We start from the raw sequence: 26323 nt of genomic DNA, 5'->3' as shown, positions 1-26323 counted from the left end.
AAAACAAAATTTGAAAAGTTTTGTGGTATTACGCTTCAATATCCCTATTTTTATTAGCCGAATTTTGAGCAAAGATCATTTATAGCTGAAAATTATTTTAAATAATTTATTTTATGCACAATCATCAACAAATATTTTAAATGGTTCGAATTTTGCTCTCTAGTCTGATATACGGTTCAATGTTATTTTCAAGCGTTGAATATGTGATTACGATAAACTTATTGTCGAGGAAGATTTTCAACACCATGATCTATAATGACGTTATTTCAATACTAAATAATGTGGGGTGTCTTGCTATAAAGAGAACAATTTCGTACAAAATCAAAAGTTAGTTAATTAGTTACAAACGACGTAGTATTGGGTCAGGGTCAATAAGTTGGCTGACCCTAGTGACATATACTCTTCCGTTCCACAAAGTTTGTCCCATTTTGACCCAGCGCGGGTTTTAAGAAATTGTTTGACTTTGTATTAAATGAAAGTATGTAGTGGAATAAGGGTCTCACATTGAGGAGATTGTAAGGTGTATTTAGAGCATCCACAATGGCGGCGAGCGGACCGGCTAGTCGATCTCCGGCGCTCGCCGAACCATTGTAACCGGCGAGCGCCATTTCGGCGAAAAAATTGGCGAGCTCTGGCCGATGCGCTCGCCGGTCCGCTCGCCGCCATTGCAGGCTCCGGACCGGCGAGCGAATTTTTTTTTAATTTTTTAATTTTCTAAACACTATATATACGCGCTTTGCACGTCATTTTCATTCGCACCACTTATTTTAACGAGTACTCTCTCTATCTTAATTTCTGTACAAGATCAACAACAGGAAATGAGCAACGTTGGTGGTAGTAGTGGTGGTAGTGGTGAGGATGCTGAGGAGTACGAACGTCGAATGAACGAAGCGTTAGAGGCCTGTACGAACCGTGAGATTGATCGGCTGATGCAGAGGGCCTTGCAGCCGGCGGTACCTCGACCACGACTAGTTGTCCACTGCCGAACAGTGATTGATCGTGATCACGTAGCTGCACATCAGCGCCTATACGAAGACTACTTCGCACAGGAGCCGCGGTTCAACGCCAACCTTTTCAGGCGCCGTTTTAGGATGAGCAGAGCCCTGTTTATGCTTATTGTTAACGCCTTGGAGCATCGATATCTGTATTTCCGCTTCAGCCACGATGCGGCAGACATGTGGGACGAGTACCTCCACATCGGTGAGACGACTGCCCTTGAATGTATGAAGTATTTCTGTCAGGGCGTGATTGAAATTTTCCGTGATCAGTACCTTCGAAGCCCCACCCCCAAAGACTGCTAGGATCTGATGCAGATGCACGGGGAGAAGCATGGGTTCTCGGGTATGTTAGGCAGCATAGATTGTAAGCAATGGGAGTGTAAGAACTGTCCCGCTGCCTGAAAGGGGTTCTACACGACCGGCTACAAGGGAAAGAATCCCACGATGATCCTCGAGGCCGTATCTGACTACCGGCTGTGGATTTGGCATGCGTATTTTGGGATAGCCGGGTCGAACAACGACCTCAACGTCCTCAACTCATCGCCCCTTTTCAACGAGCAGTGCCAGGGCGTCGGTCCGGAAATTAGTTTTGTCGCCAACCAGCATGATATGGGCTACTACTTGGCGGATGGGATATACCCTAGGTGGCCCGTCTTTGTGAATACGATCAGATGCGCATCAGATGAGAGAAATGCCTACTTTGCGGAACGGCAGAAGTCGGCGCGCAAGGACGTGGAGCGCGCATTTGGTGTGCTCCAGTCTCGATGGGTGGCAATTAGGGGTCCAACGCGTTTGTGGCATATCGACTGCATTGCTGATATAATGTACGTCTGTATTATCATGCACAACATGATTGTCGAAGATGAAGGTGTACAACTGACTAGTTGGGCCAACGACGATAATGAAACCGGTCCAAGCCACGGCATGACCGCCCCCAACGTACGAAGGGAGGTCCCGCACTATGAAGCCGACCTCCTCCAAGCACATGCCGACATGCGCCAAACGGATGCTCATATTCGACTTCAAAAGGATTTAATTGAAGAGTTGTGGGTGCGGAAGAATGCACGGCGTTAGTTTTTTTTTAATTATGTAATTTTTTTAAATGTACTTTTTTTTTAATTTAAATAAAATTATTGGATTTTCCTGTATCTGTGTCGTAAATTTAATTCCGTATTTTGTGTGATTGTCAATTATTTGTTTTATATAATTTTGAGTGATGTGGCTAGGCTATTGCTATGCTATTTGCTTGTCCTGATGATGTGGAAGGAGGATTTTTAGTGCTGATGATGTGGCAGGAGAAGTTTGTGGCTGGACAAAAACCATTGTGGATGCTCTTAATGTCTATTTCTGTTAAGATTCCAAGTGGGATAAACTTTGTGGGACGAATGAAAATAGTAAAATGGACAAACTTTGTGGGACGAATGAGCACACCACTAGAAATTTTCTAACTAGTAGGTATCATAAAATGAACTTTAAGGTAAAGTTCAACCTATTTAAAATATTATCTATAGTTAAAGCTATAAAATAAATTGAACGGAGCTATATAAATATTATCGATAATTAGTACTCCCTCCGTCCTGAATAATTTGTCATCATTTGACATGGCATGAGTTTTAAGAAATGTAATAAAAAGTGGGTTGAAAAAGTTAGTGTAATTTAAGTCCTACTTTTATATATTAATTTTATAATAAAATCCGAGTTAGTGGATTGTAGGGTCTACTACAAAAAATAGTAAGAATGAAAGTTGATAAATTTTTGAGGACGAACATGAAAATAAGTGATATATTTTCATGGAACGGAGGGGTATTATAAAATGAACTTTGATGTGAAAGGTTTGTGCCTCATTGTCGTTTAAATCCATTCAAACATGTTTCATTATAGTTAAGAGTGATGCCATTATGTGATACGAAACTTGTATCCATAGATTTGATATTTTCAAGACGTGCCTTTGAAAAAGAAAATAAACAAAAAATATGGATAAAAGAAGGATAGTGTTTGAGTTAGGAATCCCACTTGGGACTTTTTAACGTCCTTTAACAAAAATGATGGAAACCTAATGACAATTTTCACCAGAGCATCTATCTAAATTGGCTATATTTATCTAGCAACATTCAATAAAGCTATCAAATATCACGAAACATTCCAAAATTTTTTTTCTCACGAAATTTAAACTTTAAACCTGACATATAATATTAGACTAAAGTCTCAATTTAGTCCTTAACATATTGCGTTTTTTTTATTTTGGTCCAAAACATTATCTTTTGAATTATTCGGTCCCTCACATTTGAAATCGGATCACATTTGGTCCATTTTGGACGGTTCCGTCAAATTTTTGACGGTTTTAATTACTGGGTCACAAATCCGTCACTAATACGCGCGAACAACCTCATCGAACAACCTTCTCCCATCTCACCACATTCAAGCAAGAACATCCCTTCATTTCATCTCATCGAACAACCTTCTCCCATCTCCCATCTCATCACATCTCGCACACGCATCCATCACAGAACTCGATAGAACAGCATTTGTCAAGAATCCAAGTACAAAAACTTGGCAATGCAGCTGCTTTAACAACCACAAAGCCTTCAACTTCACACAAACTGTCAACACCCCAGCAAAGCTATACTCATTATACCCACAATCCGACCTTCTCAGCTCCAAATAACACCTGACAGCCTCATCTAACCTCTCGCTCTGCACATACGCCATTATCATTGTGTTCCAACTGACGAAATCTCTCTCCGAAATTTTATCAAACACCTTCCGGGCAGCCTTCGCCATCCCCAGCTTCGCGTAACCAGAGAGCATATTATTCCAAGAATACAAATTCCTCACGCGCATTTTGTCGAACACCTCCCGCGCCCTAGAATGATCGCCGCATTTCACATACATTTCTATCAAATGATTGGCAAGGAAAGTGTCGGGATGCTTCGATCTTGTCAGCTTGCAATGGAGGTGCACCAATTTCCCCGCCTTGAGCGACTTCTCATCGGCGATTCGGCGGAGGAGAGAGGCGATGGTTTTGTAGTTGAGCAAAACGCCTCCTTTAGATAAATAGGGCAAGGCGTCAACTGCTTCACAGAGCTGGCCGCGCGATGCGAGATTGAGTAAATTATGTACAACACAGGGATAGTTTCGCAATTTAGTGACGGATTTGTGATGGACCAGTTTCTCCCAGTTAGTGACGGATTAGTGATCCGGTAATTAAAACCGTCAAAAATTTGACGAAACCGTCCAAAATGGACCAAATGTGCTCCGATTTCAAATGTAAGGGACCGAATAATTCAAAAGATAATGTTTTGGACAAAAAAAAGCAATATGTTAAGGACTAAATTGAGACTTTAGTCATAATATTACAATGTAATGAATAACCATATCTTCCTTTTAAGGACTTTGTAATCACATAACTATCATTTTTCAAGCGGTAACCATATCTAATGCGATGTGATGGTAAGTAAGTTGCAGCCAGATTTTGTCTGTCGGTGCAAAAAATTCAATAACTACTTAAGTCCATGATATTATAAGTCAAGTTTAAAGTTTGTGAGAAAAATAAATATTTGAAAAGGTTCGTGATATTATGCAACAATATCCCTAAAATAATTTATCACAATATCTACTAAGACCATCCACAAGGCGTCTCACCGGGCTCGCGTCTCGTCTCGGAGAGACGAGACCCCCGCGAGACGCATTGCAGCGCCCATCTCGTCTCTATCTCGCGCCCGTCTCGTCACGTAGCTCGTCTCGGCGAGACACGAGACGAGATGGCTCGTCACGCGCCAGGGACACGTGGCACGTCCCCATGCGTGCGTGACGCCCACTCGCTGGCCCGCGAGTGGGCGTCGTCACTGATGACGCAATAATTCGTTTTTTAAAAAAAATCGATTTTTAATTAAATTTTTTTTTCAAACGGTAATATTACCGTTAAATTTTTATTTTCATTTTTTAAATTTTTTAATTTTTTTACTCTATAAATAATTCTATTTCATACTCATTTCAAACACAAACACACATCTATTCCTCTCAAATCCTCTCTTTCACTCCAATTTCCATCTTCAATCAACTCAAACAAATGGATCCTTTTGAGCAAATGAGTCAATTAATGGAACAATCACTCGAAGAAGATCGACGACGAGAGGCGGAGGAAGCCGCACCACCCCCACGACGCTCCCGGAAGTACATCAATCGGAACCGTGAGGAAGCCGCCGCACGGTTAGTACGCGACTACTTCTGCGATAACCCGATTTGGGGGGATACCTATTTCCGTCGCCGTTTCCGCATGCGGAAACCGCTATTTCTCCACATAGCGAATACTTTGGCGGCTAGGGAGGAGTTCTTCCGAGAAGGGTTCGACGCGGTCGGTCGTCCCAGCCACACGACGCTGCAGAAATGTACTGCAGCCATCCGACAGCTTGCGACTGGACAAACGGCTGACATATTCGACGAATACCTGCACATCGGAGACAGCACTGGGCGCTTGTGCTTGCTCAACTTCTGCAGAGGCGTCCGGGCAGCCTTCAGTGACGAATTTCTCCGGAGGCCAACCACGGAGGATTGTCAGTTCCTCCTCAACCTGCACGAACAAGTGCACGGATTCCTCGGGATGCTTGGCAGTGTCGATTGCATGCACTGGCAATGGAAGAATTGCCCGGTGGCTTGGAGGGGTTCCTACACGAGCGGCCACAAAGGCACCCACCCAACCGTTGTACTCGAGGTCGTTGCCGACTACCGACTTTGGATCTGGCACGCGTACTTCGGGGTCCCTGGCTCGAACAACGACGTAAACGTGCTCCAACAGTCCGACCTCTTTACCGAAGTTTTGGATGGTAAAGCGCCGGCCATCAACTTCGTCGCCAACAACCGGCGGTATAAAATGGGGTACTATCTCGCCGACGGCATCTACCCGAAGTGGCCGACCTTCGTGAAGACGTGCGGCAGGCCAGCGAACCCAAAGCAGGCTCTTTTTGCGCAGAAGCAGGAGGCTGCGCGCAAGGATGTGGAGAGGGCGTTCGGGGTTCTCCAAGCGCGCTTCAACATCATCAAAGCCCCGGCTTGTTCGTGGTTCATGGAGAGCATGGTCGACATCATGTATACGTGCATAATCTTGCACAACATGATTGTCCGAGACGAAGGACCCGATGCCGGAAATTGGTTCGACCCCGAATCCCCCGGAAGCTCAACCGCAAGTAGTCCGCCGCGAAGTGGAGCGCATCCATCTATACAAGAACGGTTGGCTATTCGGGCAAGGACACGCGACTCTAGCGCCCACACCCAACTCCAAGAGGATCTAATTGAGCACATTTGGGAAAATTTTTTCGGAGAAGATTAAATTATGTCATTTTTATTTTTTTAGAATTTTAATTATGTCTTTGTTTTTTTAATGTTAAGTTGTAATGTTGTTTTAATTTTAATAAAGTGTGTTTGTTTAAATTGAATTGGGTTTTAAAAAAAATTTATAAATTAAATTGAATGAATAGTAATTAAGAGACGGTATAGAGACGGTTAAGAGACGGAGCGTTGCAGGTTCCGTCTCTTAGTTAAGAGATGGAGGAAAAAAGGACAGTGGGGCCCTCAAATAGTGCTCAAATAGTAGTTAAGAGACGGTTTAAGAGACGGTATAGAGACAGCGTTGTGGATGACCTAAGTTGTAAGGAGTATATAGAAAACATGAGCCATAATAATTTCAAAATTATAAATAAGGAGTATGTGATTTTAGTATCGATGAATCAGTCAATACGTTATGCGCCTCTTGGATTTAATTCGTCAAGTATTATAGTATAAAAATTGAAATAAGAGTGGTATATAATACTAGTATCATAGTATAAAAAAAACATAAAATTTGCAACCGAAATGTGGGTGACATCCAACAAATGCTGAAAATAAGGGATTAAACATTAAACTTTATGGCTGGTTTAAACAGAGAAGCCGAAAAAAGAGAGACGAATATACCAAGTAGATTCCATCTGGCATCCTCATATATATAAATACATATTTGCATACTTGATTTGTTCTACACATAACTCGTTCCTTCTCTAACTGTACCAACTATCTCTCTCTCTCTCTCTCTTAAACAGGTGACTGATTATTTATTTATTTATTTATTTATTTCATGATTTATGCATGTGATCAATCTAATTATTTCCATACATGAATCGTTTCGATTTGTTTTTCTCTCTTATTATACATCTCTGATTTCATGGTGAATGTTTCACATTAGATCTGATTTCAAATTGGTATTGATCTGATTTACATGCATTGAGCCGATTTGATTGATAATTTCATCACAATTTAGTGAGAATTTTGAGCATGAATTTTTGAGTATGAATTTTGTGTGTTGAAATCATAGGAAAATGGCGGGAGACAGCAATCTGAAGGTGTTGAACGCGCTAGATGTGGCGAAGACGCAGTGGTATCATTTCACGGCGATCATAATTGCGGGGATGGGTTTCTTCACTGATGCCTACGATCTCTTTTGCATCTCACTCGTCACCAAAATGCTCGGCCGCATCTACTACCACGTGGACGGCTCGCCGAAGCCCGGGTCGCTCCCTCCCAACGTGTCCGCCGCTGTCAACGGCGTGGCCCTCTGCGGCACCTTATTGGGCCAGCTCTTCTTCGGCTGGCTCGGGGACAAGATGGGCCGGAAGAAGGTCTACGGCCTCACCCTCATGATCATGTGCATATGCTCCATCGCCTCCGGCCTCTCCTTCGGCCGCGACGCCAAGGCCGTCATGGCCACCCTCTGCTTCTTCCGGTTTTGGCTCGGCTTCGGCATTGGCGGGGACTACCCCCTCTCGGCCACCATCATGTCCGAGTACTCCAACAAGAAGACCCGCGGCGCGTTCATCGCCGCGGTCTTCGCTATGCAGGGCTTCGGCATCCTGGCCGGGGGCATCTTCGCCATGACCCTCTCGGGGCTCTTCAACGCCTACTACAAGTCCCCGTCCTACGAGGCCGACCCGTTCGCGTCCACCATCCCCCAGGCCGACTACCTCTGGCGCATCGTCCTGATGTTCGGCGCCCTACCGGCCCTCCTCACCTTCTACTGGCGCCTCAAGATGCCCGAGACCGCCCGCTACACGGCCCTTGTGGCCAAGGACGCCAAGCGTGCCGCGGCCGACATGGCCAAGGTCCTCCACGAGGACATCGAGGCGGAGCAGCAGAAGACCGAGGCCATGGTCTCCCGCCAAGGGGGCTACGACCTCTTCTCCAAGGAGTTCCTCCGCCGCCACGGCCTCCATCTCCTCGGCACAACTAGCACGTGGTTCCTCCTCGACATCGCCTTCTACAGCCAGAACCTCTTCCAGAAGGACGTCTTCAGTGCCATCGGCTGGATACCGCCCGCCAAGACCATGAACGCCCTCCAAGAGGTCTTCACCATCGCCCGGGCTCAAACGCTCATCGCCCTCTGCTCCACCGTCCCGGGATACTGGTTCACTGTGGCCCTCATCGACGTCATTGGCCGCTTCACAATCCAGCTCTCCGGTTTCTTCTTCATGACCGTGTTCATGTTCGCCCTAGCCATCCCGTACCAGCATTGGACTCAGCCAGAGCACAGAATCGGGTTCGTGGTGATGTACTCGCTCACATTTTTCTTCGCCAACTTTGGGCCTAATGCCACCACATTCGTTGTCCCGGCCGAGATCTTCCCGGCCAGGTTCAGGTCCACCTGCCACGGGGTCTCGGCCGCGGCCGGGAAGTTTGGCGCCATTATAGGGGCGTTCGGGTTTCAGTTGCTAGCGCAGAGCCAAGACCCGGCAAAGGTCGATGCTGGTTACCATCCAGGGATCGGGGTGAAAAATTGTTTGATTGTTTTGGGAGTTGTGAATCTTTTAGGATTGTTGTTCACTTTCTTGGTGCCTGAGACCAAGGGCAAATCTTTGGAGGATGTGAGTGGCGAAAATGAAGATTGAGTATGTGGTACTTTAAATTCATTTGAGACCATTTTTGTTTAACTAAGTTTTTCATTTCATTTTTTTTTGATTTGGTGTTCATTTGAGTGATGATGTCTCTCCTAGTAATAACGGACGGAGATGAAAGACTAGACTTGTAGTAGATGTATACTCGTGACTATGCCGGTTCAGTATTATTACTTATATATCCTTCTGCATTTCTGATTCTGATTTGAATACTACAATGGTCTTTATAGAAATTGAAGTTTACATCACAAGAGTAACATCTTGGAACGAATTCTAGACACTGCAGGAGACCTGAACACATTTCATATGTGGCCTTATTATCATCATGTTTGATACTGATACTGATTCTGAATAAGATATAGTACAACTATATCTCTCACAATGAACAATATTTTGCTCTTTCGACACTTGTCTGTAGTGACAAAATCGAAATCATACACCGCATATCGACAGTCCTTCTGAGGCAAGGACTCTGCAAAATCTTGGTAGTCTTGAGCAGGGCCGCCGGTCTTGTCAACGACAACCTCCTTTTTCTTCTCCTCGATCTTGAAAATCACGTAACGATAGCCCTTCTTCCTCTTGAGCTCCATGAATGTGTTCTTGCTCTCATCAGCAACTCCCACACCACAAGATGCATTTTGCTGACCAAGTATATCATTCATTCTATCATTATAGTATTGCTTAAATTCCCTGAAAATTTATCACTTATTTCCATTTTTTTGAGCAAACAAATGGACTTTGCGAAGGTTGAGAAGCGCGTGCGTACTAGTGGTGGTGAGGTATGTATGTGTATTCTTTCTGCACACCACCAGTTTTACGCATTAACTCTACTGAAACATTTTTGCTCTCACATTATTTGATCAACTGATTTCAAGCACTTAGAATGTGAAATTTAAAATTATACCTAATTATTGTCCTCTTGTTATCAGGAATTTACGTATTAGAGAGGATACTGCAAAATATCTTCTCAATCTTGATGTTAACTCTGCCCACTATGACCCCAAGACCCGTTCTATGCTGTGAGTGTACTTACTGTGCTAATTGTCGTGGTTGCTATTTCTCTTGCATGATCTTGCTTATACGATTGGCAACCTATGAAAATTATAGGGAGACAATCAAAATAGAGTGAGTGGTCAAGCTTTGGAGTTCAAACAGCTGAATGTTCATGCTTGGGAAGCATTTGACATGACGTTCATATGCAAGCTGAGTTGCTTTATAAAAATTTCAAGATCAACAAGGAGAAGCTGAAGTCTGATACTAAAGACAAAATCATGGAGGAGTATGGTAATGCTGCTGATGATGAAGTAATTCCATGAGAACTCTTACTTGGGCAGAGTGAACGAGAGGTTGAATATGATCGTGCTGGTAGGATCATAAAAAGGCCAGGTACGGACCAACTCTGCCCTGTCTCCTTGACAAGATGTCGTTTCCATCTTAATTTCTACCTGAGATGCTTCCGAGTCATTGCTGTAGTTTTCTCTAACATTCAGAAATTGAAATCTCTCATTTCATATGTTACTTTAACTTGGAATGCTTTTTTTACCCAAATGTTGTGTTAGTCTTATGGTGGTGCATAAGTGAAATGCATCTTAAAAAGGCTGCAGTGTCATGATATTCTAGGTAGGGATGTCAATCGGGCCAACCCGTTCGGGTTCGGGCCAACCCGTTCGGGTTGTCGGGCCATTCGGGTACGGGCTATTCGGGTTATGATTTTTTCGGGTTATAAAAGTTCGACCCTAACCCTAACCCTTCGGGTTTCGGGCTAACCCACCGGGTTATTCGGGCCAATGCGTATTTTTAATTCTTTTAATATTTTCAAAAAATAATACGTATTTTAAATTTTCTTTAATTATATACATATTTTTAATTAATCATTCAATAATGAAATACATATTTTTAATTTTCTTTAATATTTTTAAAAAAGATTAAGTTATTTAAATTTAAATAACTTATTCATTACATAATTATTTACAAAATATCTATCAATAGTATGTTTATGTTTATGTATTTAAAACATAAATCAATACTTTGTTTCAAAATTCAAACATAAATCAATTCGTAGAAAATTAAATAAAATTTTCATAACGTGAGAGGTGCATCGTAGATGTAACAAAAATATTTTGAATTGTTAAAGAGTGAATTATCAAGATGCTACCTAATTGGAGTAACTCTAAGAATCATCAAAGTACGCATAATTCAATGACGAAGCGACGTCAAAACACTTTGCACTATTATATTGGAAATATACTAAAAGAAAGCTTTTATATACGCGTATTTATGAATCCATGAACCACATGGTGATTTTTTTTGTGATCTTATATAGTCGGTTGACGTATTTGGATTTTGCATAGTTTTAGAGGGTTGTCTTGGATGATTTTGATTATATTTCTATATTTTGGTATGTTTACATGTTTGTTGAGAAATGATAGAAAATTGATTAGAAAATGTACACAAAATATGTGGATGTGCAGCAGCCTTGTTTGAGTCAATGTTTCTCGCGATTTTGAAGTCTGATAAACCTCTAATACATATCATTCTCTTCGTCTTCGAAAGAGCTTCGCGTGGATATATTGTACGCCTCAATCGGAGCTTTGTAGAGAAAGTTATGACCGTTACAAAAACTGCTCGATGTGCAGAAACCTTCAACCCGACGGGCCGACCCGTAACCCGAACGGGTCAGCCCGCCTAACCCGACAACCCGAACGGGTCAGCCCGAATGGCCCGATTTTAAATTCGGGCTGCGAAATTACAACCCTAACCCTGTATTTTTATCGGGTTATTCGGGCCGGCCCACGGGTTCGGGTTACATTGACATCCCTAATTCTAGGAATTGTTGGTGCGTTTTATTTTTGGAGGAGTGACAATCTAATGTTTATTTTTTCCATCATATTTTCTGCATTCTGCATTTTTGTCATCATGTTATGTTGGCTAAGTTGATATGATGCTTTAATGCGGGATGCTTTTCCCCCCTAAATATCTGTTAGACTAACGGTGGCGCTTAACAGCACAAGTGAAATGCATCTATCACACCTGACATGCCCAAAATGCTGCAGCTCATGATATTCTTGGAATTGTTTGTGCATTCTAGTTTTGGAGTAATAACAATCAAATGCAAGCTCTGTCTGGTCATCATGTTATGTTGGGCGAGTTCCACTTGGATTTTTGTTTTTTAAGGACTTCCAACTTATTGTGAATGTTTTTTGAGATTTCTAGTAACCACCAAGCAGTTGGTAATGAGGGAGAAGTTCAAAGGGTAAATTGAGAGAGAAATGTGAATTGTGTAGTATGAAACTTCAGTGTCCAACCCCCCTATGCCTTAGAAAATTTTGTTTGCACTCCTGTTGATTCAATGATGTATGCAGGAGATGGCTAAGTACGAAGAAGATGTATACATAAACAACGACACTAGTGTTTGGGGTTCATGGTGGAAAGATCATGAATGGGGTTACAAATGTTGCGACCAGACTGTAAGGAACAGCTATTGTACTGGTGCTGCTGAAGCTTCAGCAGAGCTTATGAAAGCTAATATAGCCCGGAAGGAGGCTAACTCTGACATCAATTACTGCATAAGGTTATTTGAAACTTGTCATGATCTCGTATGGGGATCGGAAGTACCTGACGATCTGGTTGTGGACCAAAAACGACTTACCGAAGCACTTCAAAAGGTGAAATTCTTCAATTCAATATAATGTATTTTAACCTTTTAGTTCTTGAATCATTTTGAGTTATACTTCTTTCAACTACAATAATATTTCTTTTGGTTCTGACCATTCTTCGGCTTTCAGGATGAAGAGTTGTCTGAATTAATTGAAGTTTAAAGAAACACGAATCCAAACTTGGCTGAAAGAATAGTTTAAGAGGTGCTAAAGGTGTGTTTAGTTGTTCGTTGTTGTATGTGAATCGTGTTTCATGTAAATCAAATACGTAATATAGTCTAGTGCTGCTGTTGTTAATCTGGAATAACTTGACGCAATTATGACGAACTCCCTGTTGCAAGATTGGATGCGAATGTTAGAATTGCTCTATCTATACATATCTGATATATCAGTTCCTGATCCACTCCTGCAACCAAGATTTATTTGCATTTGGTGGATGGTTTCTTCGATCTCTGTTTCTGCTTATTCTTTACCTTTGCTCTAATGAGTTTTAAGGGGCAGTTTGCTTATTAGGCACATTTGTGGGGCAGCAGCCTCTTCAAATTTAGACACGACGGAAAAGAAGAAACGATTTAATAGTGCTAGCTATGAGCACAAGAGAATTTTTTTTTCTAAAAATAATGTGCAAGTATATCCTACCCTAATTAATTTGATGCCTTTTGAGGGCGACACAATAATAAATCTGTACGAGTTTGGGGACAACAATATCAAATTAATATGCAGTTGACAAACCTAAAAAGTTTTAACAAATGTTTCAATTTGGTGGGAACATAATAAGAGATTGTTAAAACTTTTAAATCTTATCCCACATCGACTTGGTGATGATCCTAACTGATCAATATAAGTATGGGTAACCCTCCCCTAATCCCATTTAAAGGAATTTTCAGGGGTGAGTGACCTATTTCTAATATGGTATCAGAGCAGCCCAAGTCGATGATTGGTTTTATCTCTTCATCTCTTCTTTTGCCTACCCATGTGATGGAAGTCCGATGTCTCATTCCGGCCCATACGTGAGGGGACGTGTTAAAACTCTTAAATCTACCGACATGATTTACTGAATACCATGGTAATAGGCATGGTAATCTGTCTGCGGAGGATTTTACTAATGAATTTGATCATCTACAGATGCGTTGTGATGTCGAGAAAGAAGAGGAACAAACGATCGCTCGTTATTTTGGAGCGCTTCTTTCTGAAATCTATGACATTGTGCGATTACAACGGTATTTCAGTTATGGAGATGCATGCAGCCTTGCTCTTAAAGTTGAGAAAAGAAGGGAAAGAAAGTTGTGAGTTGTTGGTCCAACAGTGAATCGTCAAATTTCATGGAAGTAGTAGTGGCACAGGATAATTCAAACCAACAACACCAGTCGTAGCAAAACCTAGCCAGCCTGTTAGGTCAGGTATGAGAGGGCGAGGACCGGTGATGTGTTTTAATTTCAGGCATTCGATCATATATATGCTGATTGTCCGTAATAAGCAGATGGTGACATTCGTTGGGGATGAGGATGCACTTGTATTTGATGAATATGAGGATGATGGCTGTGGGTGAGTTGAGAGCGCTGAGTTGGTTTATGTAGATAGCGGGACTGTATACTGTATTGATTATATCAGCTGCAGAGGATGAATAATGGTTGCCGATCGACACATGATATTCCATAAAAGTACACTACAAAAGGGAAGGTTTGCGATTTGATGATTGATGAGGGTAGTTGGTGAGAAATTGTACAAGCATGGTGGATAAATTGGGTTTTAAAACAGTGAATCATCCCCAACTTTACAAGCTTTCATGGCTTATTAAGGGACGTGAGTTTAATGCCTCGTTCAATTTTATCTAAGGAAAGTGGCATTAAGATGAAGTACGATGTGATGTCATTCCTAGTTCAGTCATTCTTATAGTATGTCTTTTTGCGTCACCTCGACGAGAACACACATGGTTGTCGTGTAATGCCGACTCAGTCAAGTGCTTCTCCTATCCAACCGCCACGCCTATTCGGTAGGGTCCTTAAGTCCCTTCCTCAGAGTTGGTGTCTCTTGACGCGGAACAACCAGATTCACATCATACACTTTTTTTTTCCATTTTGCAGACCAATAAATTCAAAACTAAATGCATGTGTTTGTATAGTTTGTAAGGTAATAGGGTTATACTACTTCCGTCCAAAAAAAAATAGACATAGTTATGTATGACACAAGTTTAATGTGCAATTAGTGAAGTAAGAGATGAAAGAAAAAAGTAAGAGAAAATAGTGTTAGTTGATTATAGGGTCCATATTATTAGTAGGACATACATGTTTATAACTTTCCATATGTAGAAATTGATCCAATTTTGATGGACAACCCAAAATAGTAAAACAAGCGAATTAAAAAAATATATCCGTCTGAAAAAAAAGAAAATAAAAACCTTAGTATAAATATATTAAAATAATATATGATCCTATGGGTAGTTTTTTTTAATAAAATAGCTATATAAACGTGAAAAAAAAATCACACATTTTGGTCTTGTATGTTTTCACTTTATTTATTAAATACACTAAAGTACTGAGCTGAGTGGCAAAAATACACTAAATTAATTGATTCGTAGTATTTATTTTAAAATCATCGAGCTAAATGTGTTTTTTTCCTTATAATAAAAAATCAATTATTTAAATTTTTTATAGTACTTTGTTTTGTGTTCATTTATCTATTTTATTTGCTTTTATAATTTATTTTATCTACTTATTATACTTTATCTATCTGTTTCCTAAAGATAAAATTTTTTATTATATTAAAAATAGATTTCACAATCCACTAACACTAATTCTATTACTTTTTCTCTCCATCTCTCTACCTTTACTAATTTTACATTAGAATTAAAATTTCTATTTTTAGAAAAGAGTATTAGTACCGTTTTAAAAAAATTGTGTAAAAAAAATTATACCTTAGATTAATTTGGAAATGAGGAAATAGTATTGTTTGAACTTGAAGCATCTAAATTCCACGTAAATACGAATTAAACCACAAATTGCAAAAAATAGAAAAAAAAAATGGAAATTTATTTGGGAGGGTTTAAGGGCTGAAATCTGAGTTCTCTGCACAGAATTGCAATTGGGAATTTGTTGCAATGGCGTCCCTCTCGAATTGGTTTCGCTACGCCTCTAGCAAAGTCGGCTACTCTATCTCTCTCTACCAGAAGGTAACACATTCTCTCTTGATTCATGTGTTTGCGATCACACCTTCATCTTTTCTGTTTCACTTATAAGCTATAAACTCAATCAAAGAAACGAACTTGCCTCTCGCTTTAACACCTAATACACGGAATCGATCAATTTTCCAGCCGCACTGCCAAAAAATGAATTATGGATTTGTTACATGTGTGTTTTGCTTTTTTTTTGTTTATTTTTATTATTATAGGATGTTGGAGTAGTTCTGATTAAAACAAGGAAGATAGACAAACACTAGTAAAATGAATTTCATAAAGGCTTGAAATAACAGGGAATTCTTGCCCAGATTCGCTCCTTATTTTACTCGAATTCTTAGATCATCTCCAATGGTACACTAAAACCTAAAATGGAGTAGACAATTAGCTCCAATGGTAGTCCGAAACCAATTCCATTTTTGGTTTTTGAGTAAAAATACCTATTTTTAGGTTTGCACTAAAACAAAAACCGAAACTTTTTTCGAATTTTATGAGTAAAAAATACATAATATAGAGAATATTATTTTAAGTTTGAATTCAGAGTAAATGGTTGGAGGAAAATCATTATTTGATGTAACCTTTACACTAAAATGAGTTTTAGTTTAGTGTAAATGGTTGTAGATGCTCTTAGCAAGAGTGAAATTTAGGAACCCTTTTCTTGTATTTGGTTTTTTGCTCTTCATTTTCAGTGTGCCCCAAGCTGTGCTCATAATGTTATTCTCGTAATATGGGTTTGTTACTATTTGAATTTGGAGTTTGGTAGGTAGATAGTTTGATGAAGAGAATGTTGAATGCCATAAATGTTACTCCCCCCTGTCCCTGAAATTTTGTCACATTTTCCCATTTTCGTCCGTCCCACAAAATTTGTCACATTTCACTTTTTACCATTTTTGGCAATGTACCCCACATTCCACTAACTTATTACTACTCAAATTTTATTATAAAACTAATACTTTAAAAGTAGGACCCAGTCCTACCAACTTTTTCAACTCACTTTCCATTACATTTCTTAAAACCCGTGCCCGGTCAAACTGTGTCAAAATTTGGGGGACGGATGGAGTATATAAATATCTTATGTTTATTTTTATGCGTTCTGAAGAAAGAGATGTGTATATTGTATGTATATTACCTCTTTCGGTGGACATCCGTCAAATAAATCAAAATCTAAACAGTCAAGAGGTTCCTGTTATCCACCCATTATAGGTTAAGAATAATGAAGACATTGTTGAATAACTTGTAGTAATCCATCTCTATCCACCGGCGTATGTAAGGCCTTAGTTTTTTATGGTCATGCCTGTTATGCGTATATTGTTGAATCAGTGAGTTTGTTAGTTTGTACTCTCAATTGTTTTATCCGGAGATATATAACTAAGTTATAGCAAGACTATTCGACTTGTTCAATTTTTGGATGATAATTAAGATTTAAGCTTATGCTATGATGGTTTTTCTGTTACTTTCTATTGTGCGGCTGGAAGGAACTATGCTTCACCTTGGGAATCTTGTGCAATGCAGACCCATGGACGTGTGGATGCTAAAAGCTTTGATACCATAATGAAAACTATTCTTGTAGGGAAGCTGACTTTTTTGCATCAGAATAAATCAGAAGATGTGTCTCCAACAATCGGGACTGAAGCTGGAACTTTTCTTGTTCGGAGAATTCCGCATGCAGATCTAACGTATGCCTTTGGTTTCCAATAGTTATTTGGTTGCCTCTATTTCTTTCTATTCCTCTAACTGGGTTTTTGGGAACATCTTTGTTCATCTCTTTCAAGTAGTTCAAACAAAGTGGTATTTACTAAGTTTAGCTCTGTGTTGATTACTTCTTTATTAACCCCTTTTTGGTAGGCTAGTAGGAAATTTCTGCCGCTGAATAAAGGGTGCTAGCTATTAAATATAATCCCTCCGTCCCGGCTAAGATGACACATTTTAATCGGCACGGGATTTTAGGATTTGTTGGTTCATGTGTTTAGTTGGAGAGGGAAAAGGTGGGTGTAGATATTAAATGGAGAGAGAAAGAGAGATGAATATTTTAATTGGAGAGTGAAGAAGTGGTTGGGTGTATTAATTGGAGAGAGTTTCCGAAAATAGAAATATGTCATCTTATTTGGGACAAACTAAAAATGAAAGTGTGTCATCTTAGCTGGGTACGGAGGGAGTACATAATATCTGTTTTTTATCATATCTCTGTATATTTGAGGATAAATGTTTGTATCTTTTGTGGTAGAAATGTTTTTGTTGGAGACTTGGTAGTGTTGAAGGACCCCATGAACTTAGACAAGTATCTGGTTCGAAGGTTAGCTGCCGTTGAGGGATACGAAATGGCTTCAACTGATGAAAAAGATGAACCTTTCGTTCTTGAGGATAACGAGTGCTGGGTTCTAGCTGACAATGAAGACCTAAAACCCAAGGTATATGCTGCATATGTTCGCATATTTATCTTAAGTCTAAACATTTATAGCTTCCGGAAGAGATACCACACCTTCCAATCGCAACTTTGAAGTCCTTGTTCCGTTCCTCTGTTGCGATACCTGCTTTTGTTTCCTTAATAGTCGTTATGCTGGTGGGACGTAAAGCCAAAATAATTTTGATTTTGAACTACTCTGAGTAATGACTGTTTTTGCCTTCATTAGGAAAAAACATGCGACATCGCAGTGTAAAGTTGTCCAAACACTTAATTTAAATGTAGATTTTAATTTATACACTGGGAATTTCTGGAGTGAGTCAATTGAGCATGATAAAAATGTTGCATCCTTCAAAATGGATTGAACTTCATTGTACATTCACTTCATAGCTTTCTTCATCTTTATGCTTTAATATTCACATCTTTTGATCAGTCAAGTTTCACACGATTTCTTAAATTGTTGTAAATATGTGAATGTTTGGAGGACCAAATTATTCTAGAGATGTATACTACTCCCTCCGTCCAGGACACTTTCATTTTCTGCACTCGTTTTGAAAAAATGATAATAAATAGTTAAAGTGTAGAGAAAGAAAAGTAAGAGAGAGAATAATGTAGAAAAGTCTCTTGTCTACATTATTCTCTCTCGTACTTTACTTTCTCTCCACTTTAACTATTTATTATTATTTTTTCAAAACGAGTGTAGAAAATGAAAGTGCCCTATTTTTCATGTACGGAGGGAGTAATAGGCAGAGATTGGTGCTTACATTCATTTCTTTCCATTTGTGTGTGTGGCAGGACTCCTACGATAGTCGATCATTTGGTCCGGTTACTCTGAGTGACATTATCGGTAGAGCTATATATTGCCTAAAGAATGATGTAGATCACGGGCCTGTGAATAATAGGTTAGCCTTTTTTTCCGTATCACAATTTATATCTACAGTGATGTTTGGTTAGAAATTGTGGTTAACGGTAATGCTTCTTTTCAGTGATCTCAGTGCAAGTGAGGATTCTCCTGTACTGGCGGTGGAACTTGACGTTGACGAGCTGAAGAAGAACAACAGACGGTAGATTTGCGGAAGTATCATCCACCAAGTTTTCTCAAATTTCCGGCGTGAAATAAGTGTGATAAATTAACTCAAACATTAATCTTATCTTTTATGGATGCTAATCCGCCGAGGTCTTCCCTGGGAAAGGTATCTTCATCTTTTCAGCTTCGCTTCTGTCTTAAAATTGCAACGAGCATAGTATTCAGCATTGAGTTCACATGCGATGGTGGGTTAATATATATGCTCCCTCCGTTCCAATAAATATGAAATATTTGATTTTTGGCATGGGATTTTATGTGGTAATGTTTTGTGAGTTAATAAAGATAGAATAAAGTAAGAAAGGTGAATAAGTAGAGATGATATTGTTACCGTTTTAAGAAACGTAGTATTTGTAATGGGATATTCCAAAATTGTTAACGCTGTCATTTTTAATGGGACAATGGGAGTACGAAGTATTAACAAATAAAACTGTTCTACTTGCCAATTTGGTGAATAAGTACAGTTTTCATTCCTATTTTTTGCATTTTTTAGCAACTAGTAACCCATATCTATCAAAAGTTTTGTTCATAACCGATTTCTTATGATTTAACTAGGCTCGCCAAGTAATATTTTGCAAGTGTACAAAGCTATCTTAGTAAAAGCAAGATAGAGTATCGTATCCACGTGGACAAAAAAACACTTTTACTTCGAATTGTTATCGTTTATTGTCTAGACTACGAAATTGAGTTTATTTTATGAGTCCTAATATAACTAACTAAACAATAAGGTTAACAAAACAAAAGATAAATTGTGTTTTGATAAAATATGGAGAGTAGCAGATCTCAGATCCAACTACAAAGTCTCAATTTTAATTCAATTAACTAAACCTTTTAGCTATGTCGTGTCTCCTTGATTATTAGAAAAGTTGCAATCCTAGGATAAGCCATCTCTCAACTCTCAAGTGCACTTGGTTTAAAGGAAACCGGTGGAAAAGGGTCACTTTCAAGTCTTACCATAATGTTTAGTATGAAAGTTTTTGCTGCCGGACCCGGTATAGATGAATGACCCAACCCATTCTCGTGGTTTTTGTAGCGAGTGGAAAATTAAAATTATCAATCCCCGATGACTAAATAACGGTTTGAATAGCACAATGTGATTTTGAATACTATCTAGATGATGAAATGATGTTTTTGGTTTTACCTAGTCCAGTAATGAAAGAAAATATAATCAAAATAACAAACAACAATTGTTCCACAAGGTAGAAAATCATAGGATTTCAGATTCGATTACAATAGGAGATATGAACTCATATGCATAAGTTTAACTAAATTCACCTCTAATCTTATTAGGAAATCACTTGATTAGACTAGGCCCTCTTTTGAGTGCACTCAAATATGTGGATTAGCTTCAATTACTAGATTCTCCTCCTAGTACATCTAATCTAACTCCCGAGCCCCTCAGAATCATCCCTTCTCTCGAATGTGAATTGTCACGGGTTGTTGTTAAATTATTCTCACTTAGATATATATCTCTCGGTTACAACGAATAATCAAAGAAACCTAATGTTAGCTAGGCAATTGGATTCAAATAGCACAATTGAACCAACAAAATAAGATATAAAGGTAGGCAAACATCAAAACATTAAATTAATTTATCAACCCGTTGTAGTCATAACCAAAATCCTACAAGATGTTTAGCTACACATCATCCCATCAACAAACAAGGACAAATCCATGGAAATTGAGGAAAACATGGTCAAAACTAAACAAAAGTACTCCGAAGGATGAATTGGATGGTGGGGAGTCTTCCTCTTCAAGAATGTAGACGATTGGGACTCCTTAGAGCATCTCCAAGTGAAAGGGTAAATGAAGAAGTAAAGAGAAATACTTATCATATTTACGTCTTCTTCGTAACACTTTATGCTCCAATTGAAAAAATATTTGTAGAGGTATTATACCTTCTTTCATTTTGAGAAGGTATCTTTAAATCTTCTTGGTACAAAAGATCAAAAGTTAGTAATTTTTGTTTGCCTTTTTGATTTACCTTCTTTCTTTGGAGTCCATTATTTTTTAAGAATGTATAATTACATTTTTTGAGAAGGTAAATGAGAATTCTCAACTTGGTATTGATACTTGGAGTGAAAAAATCAGCAAATTAGACATCACGAGCAATCGCCCAGTCGGACGATCTGAGATAGGAGAATTGCCCGACTCGGGCGTTCTCTTTGACTCGCAAACACCTCTCGAATGCACGGTCGGGTGTTCTTCAATGCGTGAAATGCCAGGCTCGGGCATTCTCTCTGTTTTTGAACTGCAGAACGCCCGACTCGGGCGTGTTTTCCATGGTCTAGCCCGCGAGTCGGGCGTTCTCTTTGTCTCGCCTCTTTAAGCCCCGTTTAAGCCCACTCCCACGTGTTTTAACTCCAAAACTTCGACAAACTCGTTAAATCACCTAAATAGTGCATAAGTGGATGAAAACCTATAAATTAAGCCATAAATCACTCAATAACCCATGTTAAACAACTACTAAAACATCCTAAACCATGAGACCTTCTCACTTTTTTTTCCTTTTCCTACATCGGTTTCTACTCTACCGCAGCAGGAGGCGGAGCGTCACTCTTCTCCAGGACAACGTTTAGAGATTATGTTTTTGTGTTAACAACGTTTAGTGCCCATTTATGATTATTTACTAAAATAATTTTGTTTGATAAATCATAATGCATGTGATTGCATAGTTTTATTAATAGAAAAAAAAATAATTTCCATTCTACAGAACTAATATTGCTTTGTTTATAACAAATTACAAATTTTGAACTATGCAACTTAATCAAATCGAATCCTTTTTTTTTTCTTCTAAAAATACACATATATATCCAAACATTACTACTCACAAATTCACACATGGCCTTGTACATCTACTTCAATTAACTACATGAATCAAGTATATATCCAAATAAATGCTACACACATACATACACATGATTCAAATAAAAACCGAGCTGCTAACGTTATCAAATCTAACCTCCTCAACATAAGAGGATACACCATCCCGTCCATCCGAGTAGTCGATGCTCATATCGAACAAGAATCCAAAGTCGTCCTCACACTTGGTCTCGATCAATTTGCAATTAGGATTGGAGGCCGATGGATTAGACACAACTTCCTTGTCAAGCTCCTCGGGGTATAGATGCAAATATCCCGAGCGGACGGGATACGTGTTCGGGTTCAGGTTCGGGTTTTGGCCTTGATAGATGGAGTTAATCATGTTTTGATGACTATTATTGAGCAAGGCATGATCACTTGTTGGTGATGCAGCCAAATTAGGAGAAGTGTCACCATCACCCAAATTTTGTGGGCTGCTACTCGATTTATAAATTATTCTGCATAAGACCCAGTCTTCCTGTGATTTATGGTCACAAAATATTAATTAGTTATCAAACTCGATATAATATTATGTGCTAAATTAAGTTAACCGCATTTTTCTTAAACCATAAAACTAGACATTATAAACTATATTGAAGTACAATTCCATGCTAGTAGTTTATAAAAGGTCACATTCACGATCTAGTAGAAATAAAATATTTTATCATACTCCCTCCGTCCCAAAAAAGTGTAAACATTTGGTTCGGCATGAGCTTTAATGCATAATTAGTAAAGTAAAGATAAAAAGAAAAAAAGTAAATAAAGCATTGTTAGTGAATAATACTTCCACCTCATCATTAGAAGAAATGAGTTTCCAAAATTAGAATGTTTGTACTTTTTGAGGACGGACTAAAAAGGAAATTGTTCATACTTTTCAGAAACGGAGAGAATAATAAGTAGTTATTAGTAGTACTAAAGACCAAACCATATCATACTCTAATTATAAAGTAATCAAAAGAAATAAAATTCTAAAAGTAATTATAAACCCTCATTTATATTTGTAAAATCAAACAAAAAGAACTTGATCAGATTATATATATAAATAATCAGAAAAACAACAAATAATTCACGAGTGGGATTCATGATTCTAGTTAGTATAAAAGTAAAGGGTTCGCTATCATAGTTTTCAAAATAAAAATAAAATTAAGAGAAATGAAAATTGAACTAAATATATATATATTTAAAAAAAATTGAACTAAATAGTTGTACCAACCTTAGGAGGCATATGAGGGTTCTCAAGGCGAAATTCATGCATGATCCATCCAGTTTTGACCCCATTGGGAGCCCTATGCTTGTAAAAAACCAGTGTTTTTCTCATCCCCACGATGGCCCGGGTGGTCGGGTCGAGCACAGCACGATCCTTGCCGGTGGCCTTCCAATAGCCAGAGATGGTGGCCCGGTTGGTCCTGTAACCGGTGGCGTATTTACGATCGCGGAAGCTAAAGAAGTACCACTCCTCTGAGTTCAGCTTAGCCATATCTGAAAATTATCGAATTGTTAATTGAGCTCAACATATACTTGCACTAACAATTAAAATTATTGTTGCGTCCAAAACGACGACCTAGAGTATTAGTCCAAATTAACCTAAGAACATATGAACATTATTTGGCCTCATGTATCATAATATTATTTCTTTATGTGATTAAAGTTGGCCAAGATTCATCATAAAAGATTCTCAACGGCCAAAGTATTTAATTTCCGCACTTAATCAAATACTCCTAAATATGGAATTTAAGTTGATAAATTTAACACAATACCAAAGAGTCATAATTGGTTATTAATCCATTGCTTTATTATATAATACATCATCCCGTCCCTGAAATTTTGTCATATTTTTCCATTTCCGCCAATCCCATAAAATTTATCACATTTCACTTTTTTACCATTTTTTGTGATGGACCCCACATCACTAATTTATTCTCACTCACATTTTAATAGTATAAAATTAATACTTTAAAAGTAGGACCTATATTTTATTAACTTTTTTAACCTTTGCATTAATTTTTTAAAAGCTGTGCCTGGTCAAACTGTGACAAAAGTCGGGGGACGGATGGAGCACGTTTGTGTCAAACGAAGTTCGAATCCTTACGCTTGATGCCTTATCCTACAAGTCATAATTTATATGTACGCTTACATACACAACTATAAACGACATTAATTTGATTTTGCATAGTTTAAAATATAATGCACTAGTTTTTTTTCCTTTGATGGCGACCGCCGACAGGGAATATTTAATTTCTTCTAAGAAATGATGAAATTAACTTGCGATAATTACTACGATTCATGGAACAAAGCACATCCTCGCTTAAATTTTTTCCTTTAAAAAGAGAATCCTTTTACAATTGATTAATTTAAGGAAAATAGTTTTGGAAAAAAAGAAATTAAGTGACTTTGAAAATGCTGGTAAATGAAAAAAATATAACTATTGCAATTCTATTTATGTAAAGAGTTCTAAATCCATTAAAGTCTTATGGATCACTTTTTTTCTTTTATACTCCCTCCATCACTCAAATTTTGTCACAGTTTGATTGGGCACGAGTTTTAAGAAATATAATAGAAAGTGAGTTGAAAAAGTTAGTTGGATGTGGGTCCTACTTTTAAAGTATTAATTTTATAATAAAATGTGAGTGATAATAAGATAGTAGAATGTGAGGTCTACTACAAAAAATAGTAAAAAGTGAAATGCGACAAATTTTATGAGATAGAATGGAAAAATGTGACAAAATTTCAGAGATGGAGGGAGTAATTAATTAGTTTTAAGATAGAATTTTATGCGTTTCTATTATAATATCAGACTGAATTATTGAGTGTAGGTCAAATTTAATAGATCCAAACAAAATATATAAACTTTAAATTGGAATTAATTCGATATAAAAAAAAGGTTCAATCCCTCTAATATCCATCTTAATCATTTGAGAAAGGATGGATTTATTTGTTTAAAACAGAAAAGAAATATGACTAAGAAAACATCAATTTCTCCCTAAAATTGACACACAAAAAAGAGAACAAATCCACAATAGAAAAAGAAAAGAAAGGAAAGATGGGGTGAATTACCAGGTAGCTGCCATGGCTCACAAGTATGAAGATCAATTTCAACTAAAGTGCCTCTACCAAGTTTTTCATTAGCAATCTTCTTAAGAAGATAATGGCAAACCAGCTCTTCATCACTCGGATTAAACCTAAATCCCGGAGGTAATGACTGCCCAATGTCTCTAAGACCCATTAATTCTAGAGAGAGAGAGAGAGAAATTATATATGTATGCGTTTTTGTTTGTGTGTTGTACAAATATTTATGCATAAAATAAATGCAAATATAGGTTGATTCTTTGTTAAGGGAAAAGGAGGTTTTTGTGGGAGCGGTGAGACAAGGAGGCTGGCAAACTCATTCATTTATTTATGTTTGTATATTTGGTGAAAATGAGAATTTAAACATGTGATAAGTTTGAAATCATATTCAATTATTAGAGGTGTTGATGCTTGTTGGAGTATTAGCTAGTGTTACCTGTATTTCGTGGGCACCTCCAACAAAACCCAAACTCACAAGAAAGTAATGAATATACTGCCAAGTGGCATATCCAGAACTCGAAAATGACGGGAGCATAATTTAATATTTAAATATTAAATATTTAATTTAATAATATTTTTAATAATAAAATAAATAATACTATTATGTTAATATTTAAATAACACTAGATTCGTTAATAAAATATAAACATGCATTAGCTTGCAAATATGTACTATCCCCTCCGTCCCCAAAGAATATGCACTTTGAGATCGGCACGAGTTTTAATGTAAAATTGGTGAAGTAAGAGAGAGGTAGAGAGAAAAAGTAAATAAAGTAGTGTTAGTGGAGAATGAGTCCCACCTCATTAGAGAGAAAAAACTTTTCAAAATTAGAAAATACATATTCTTGTGGGACGGACTAAAAATGAAATAGTGAATATTCTTGAGGGATGGAGGGAGTATTATTCATTTTAAAATATAAAATCATTGTAAATATTATATATATTCAAGATTTTCATAAATATTAGATTAAAGTCCAAATTTATCCTTTACATTTGCTCTAAAAACTTTTTGTCCCTTTCATTAAGTTTGTTACCTTTTTGTCCCAAATAATATATTTTGGTCCATATTTAACATTTTCCGTTAAATTTAACACTCAAATGTGATTTGATCAAATTAGTGATTAAATTATAAATATAATAAACCGATTAATCTCACTAATTCAATATTA

At 38.1% G+C, this 26323-nt stretch overlaps 5 protein-coding genes across 5 annotated transcripts; 3 read left to right on the top strand and 2 right to left on the bottom strand.

Annotated features, from left to right (window-relative positions):
* The first annotated feature begins 7033 nt into the window (after positions 1-7033).
* LOC121744280 (probable inorganic phosphate transporter 1-7) lies at positions 7034-9099 on the top strand. Its single transcript, XM_042137764.1, has 2 exons — positions 7034-7069; positions 7342-9099. The coding sequence occupies exon 2, from the start codon at positions 7346-7348 to the stop codon at positions 8906-8908; it is 1563 nt and encodes a 520-aa protein (XP_041993698.1). The 5' UTR covers positions 7034-7069; positions 7342-7345; the 3' UTR covers positions 8909-9099.
* Positions 9100-9237: 138 nt separating this feature from the next.
* On the bottom strand, positions 9238-9576 carry LOC121745961 (actin-depolymerizing factor-like). The gene has a single exon (XM_042139909.1). It carries the CDS (start codon positions 9574-9576, stop codon positions 9238-9240), a length of 339 nt encoding a protein of 112 aa, XP_041995843.1.
* A 353-nt stretch (positions 9577-9929) lies between these two features.
* LOC121744387 (pre-mRNA-splicing factor SLU7-like) lies at positions 9930-12792 on the top strand. The gene is made up of 3 exons (XM_042137907.1): positions 9930-10300; positions 12277-12579; positions 12700-12792. Exons 2-3 carry the CDS (start codon positions 12280-12282, stop codon positions 12730-12732), a joined length of 333 nt encoding a protein of 110 aa, XP_041993841.1. The 5' UTR covers positions 9930-10300; positions 12277-12279; the 3' UTR covers positions 12733-12792.
* A 2789-nt stretch (positions 12793-15581) lies between these two features.
* LOC121745519 lies at positions 15582-19474 on the top strand. Its single transcript, XM_042139465.1, has 5 exons — positions 15582-15739; positions 17255-17418; positions 17967-18150; positions 18939-19045; positions 19130-19474. Exons 1-5 carry the CDS (start codon positions 15668-15670, stop codon positions 19209-19211), a joined length of 609 nt encoding a protein of 202 aa, XP_041995399.1. The 5' UTR covers positions 15582-15667; the 3' UTR covers positions 19212-19474.
* A 2522-nt stretch (positions 19475-21996) lies between these two features.
* LOC121743695 (protein CUP-SHAPED COTYLEDON 3-like) lies at positions 21997-25465 on the bottom strand. The gene is made up of 3 exons (XM_042137025.1): positions 25144-25465; positions 23303-23568; positions 21997-22567 (listed from the first exon to the last, which is right to left on the bottom strand). Exons 1-3 carry the CDS (start codon positions 25385-25387, stop codon positions 22151-22153), a joined length of 927 nt encoding a protein of 308 aa, XP_041992959.1. The 5' UTR covers positions 25388-25465; the 3' UTR covers positions 21997-22150.
* Positions 25466-26323: the final 858 nt, after the last annotated feature.

This window comes from Salvia splendens, chromosome 8 (assembly GCF_004379255.2).
Source record: "Salvia splendens isolate huo1 chromosome 8, SspV2, whole genome shotgun sequence".
Lineage (NCBI taxonomy): Eukaryota > Viridiplantae > Streptophyta > Magnoliopsida > Lamiales > Lamiaceae > Salvia > Salvia splendens.
Note: the sequence above shows the minus strand (reverse complement) of the source record. Positions and strands in the feature narration are given on the sequence as shown.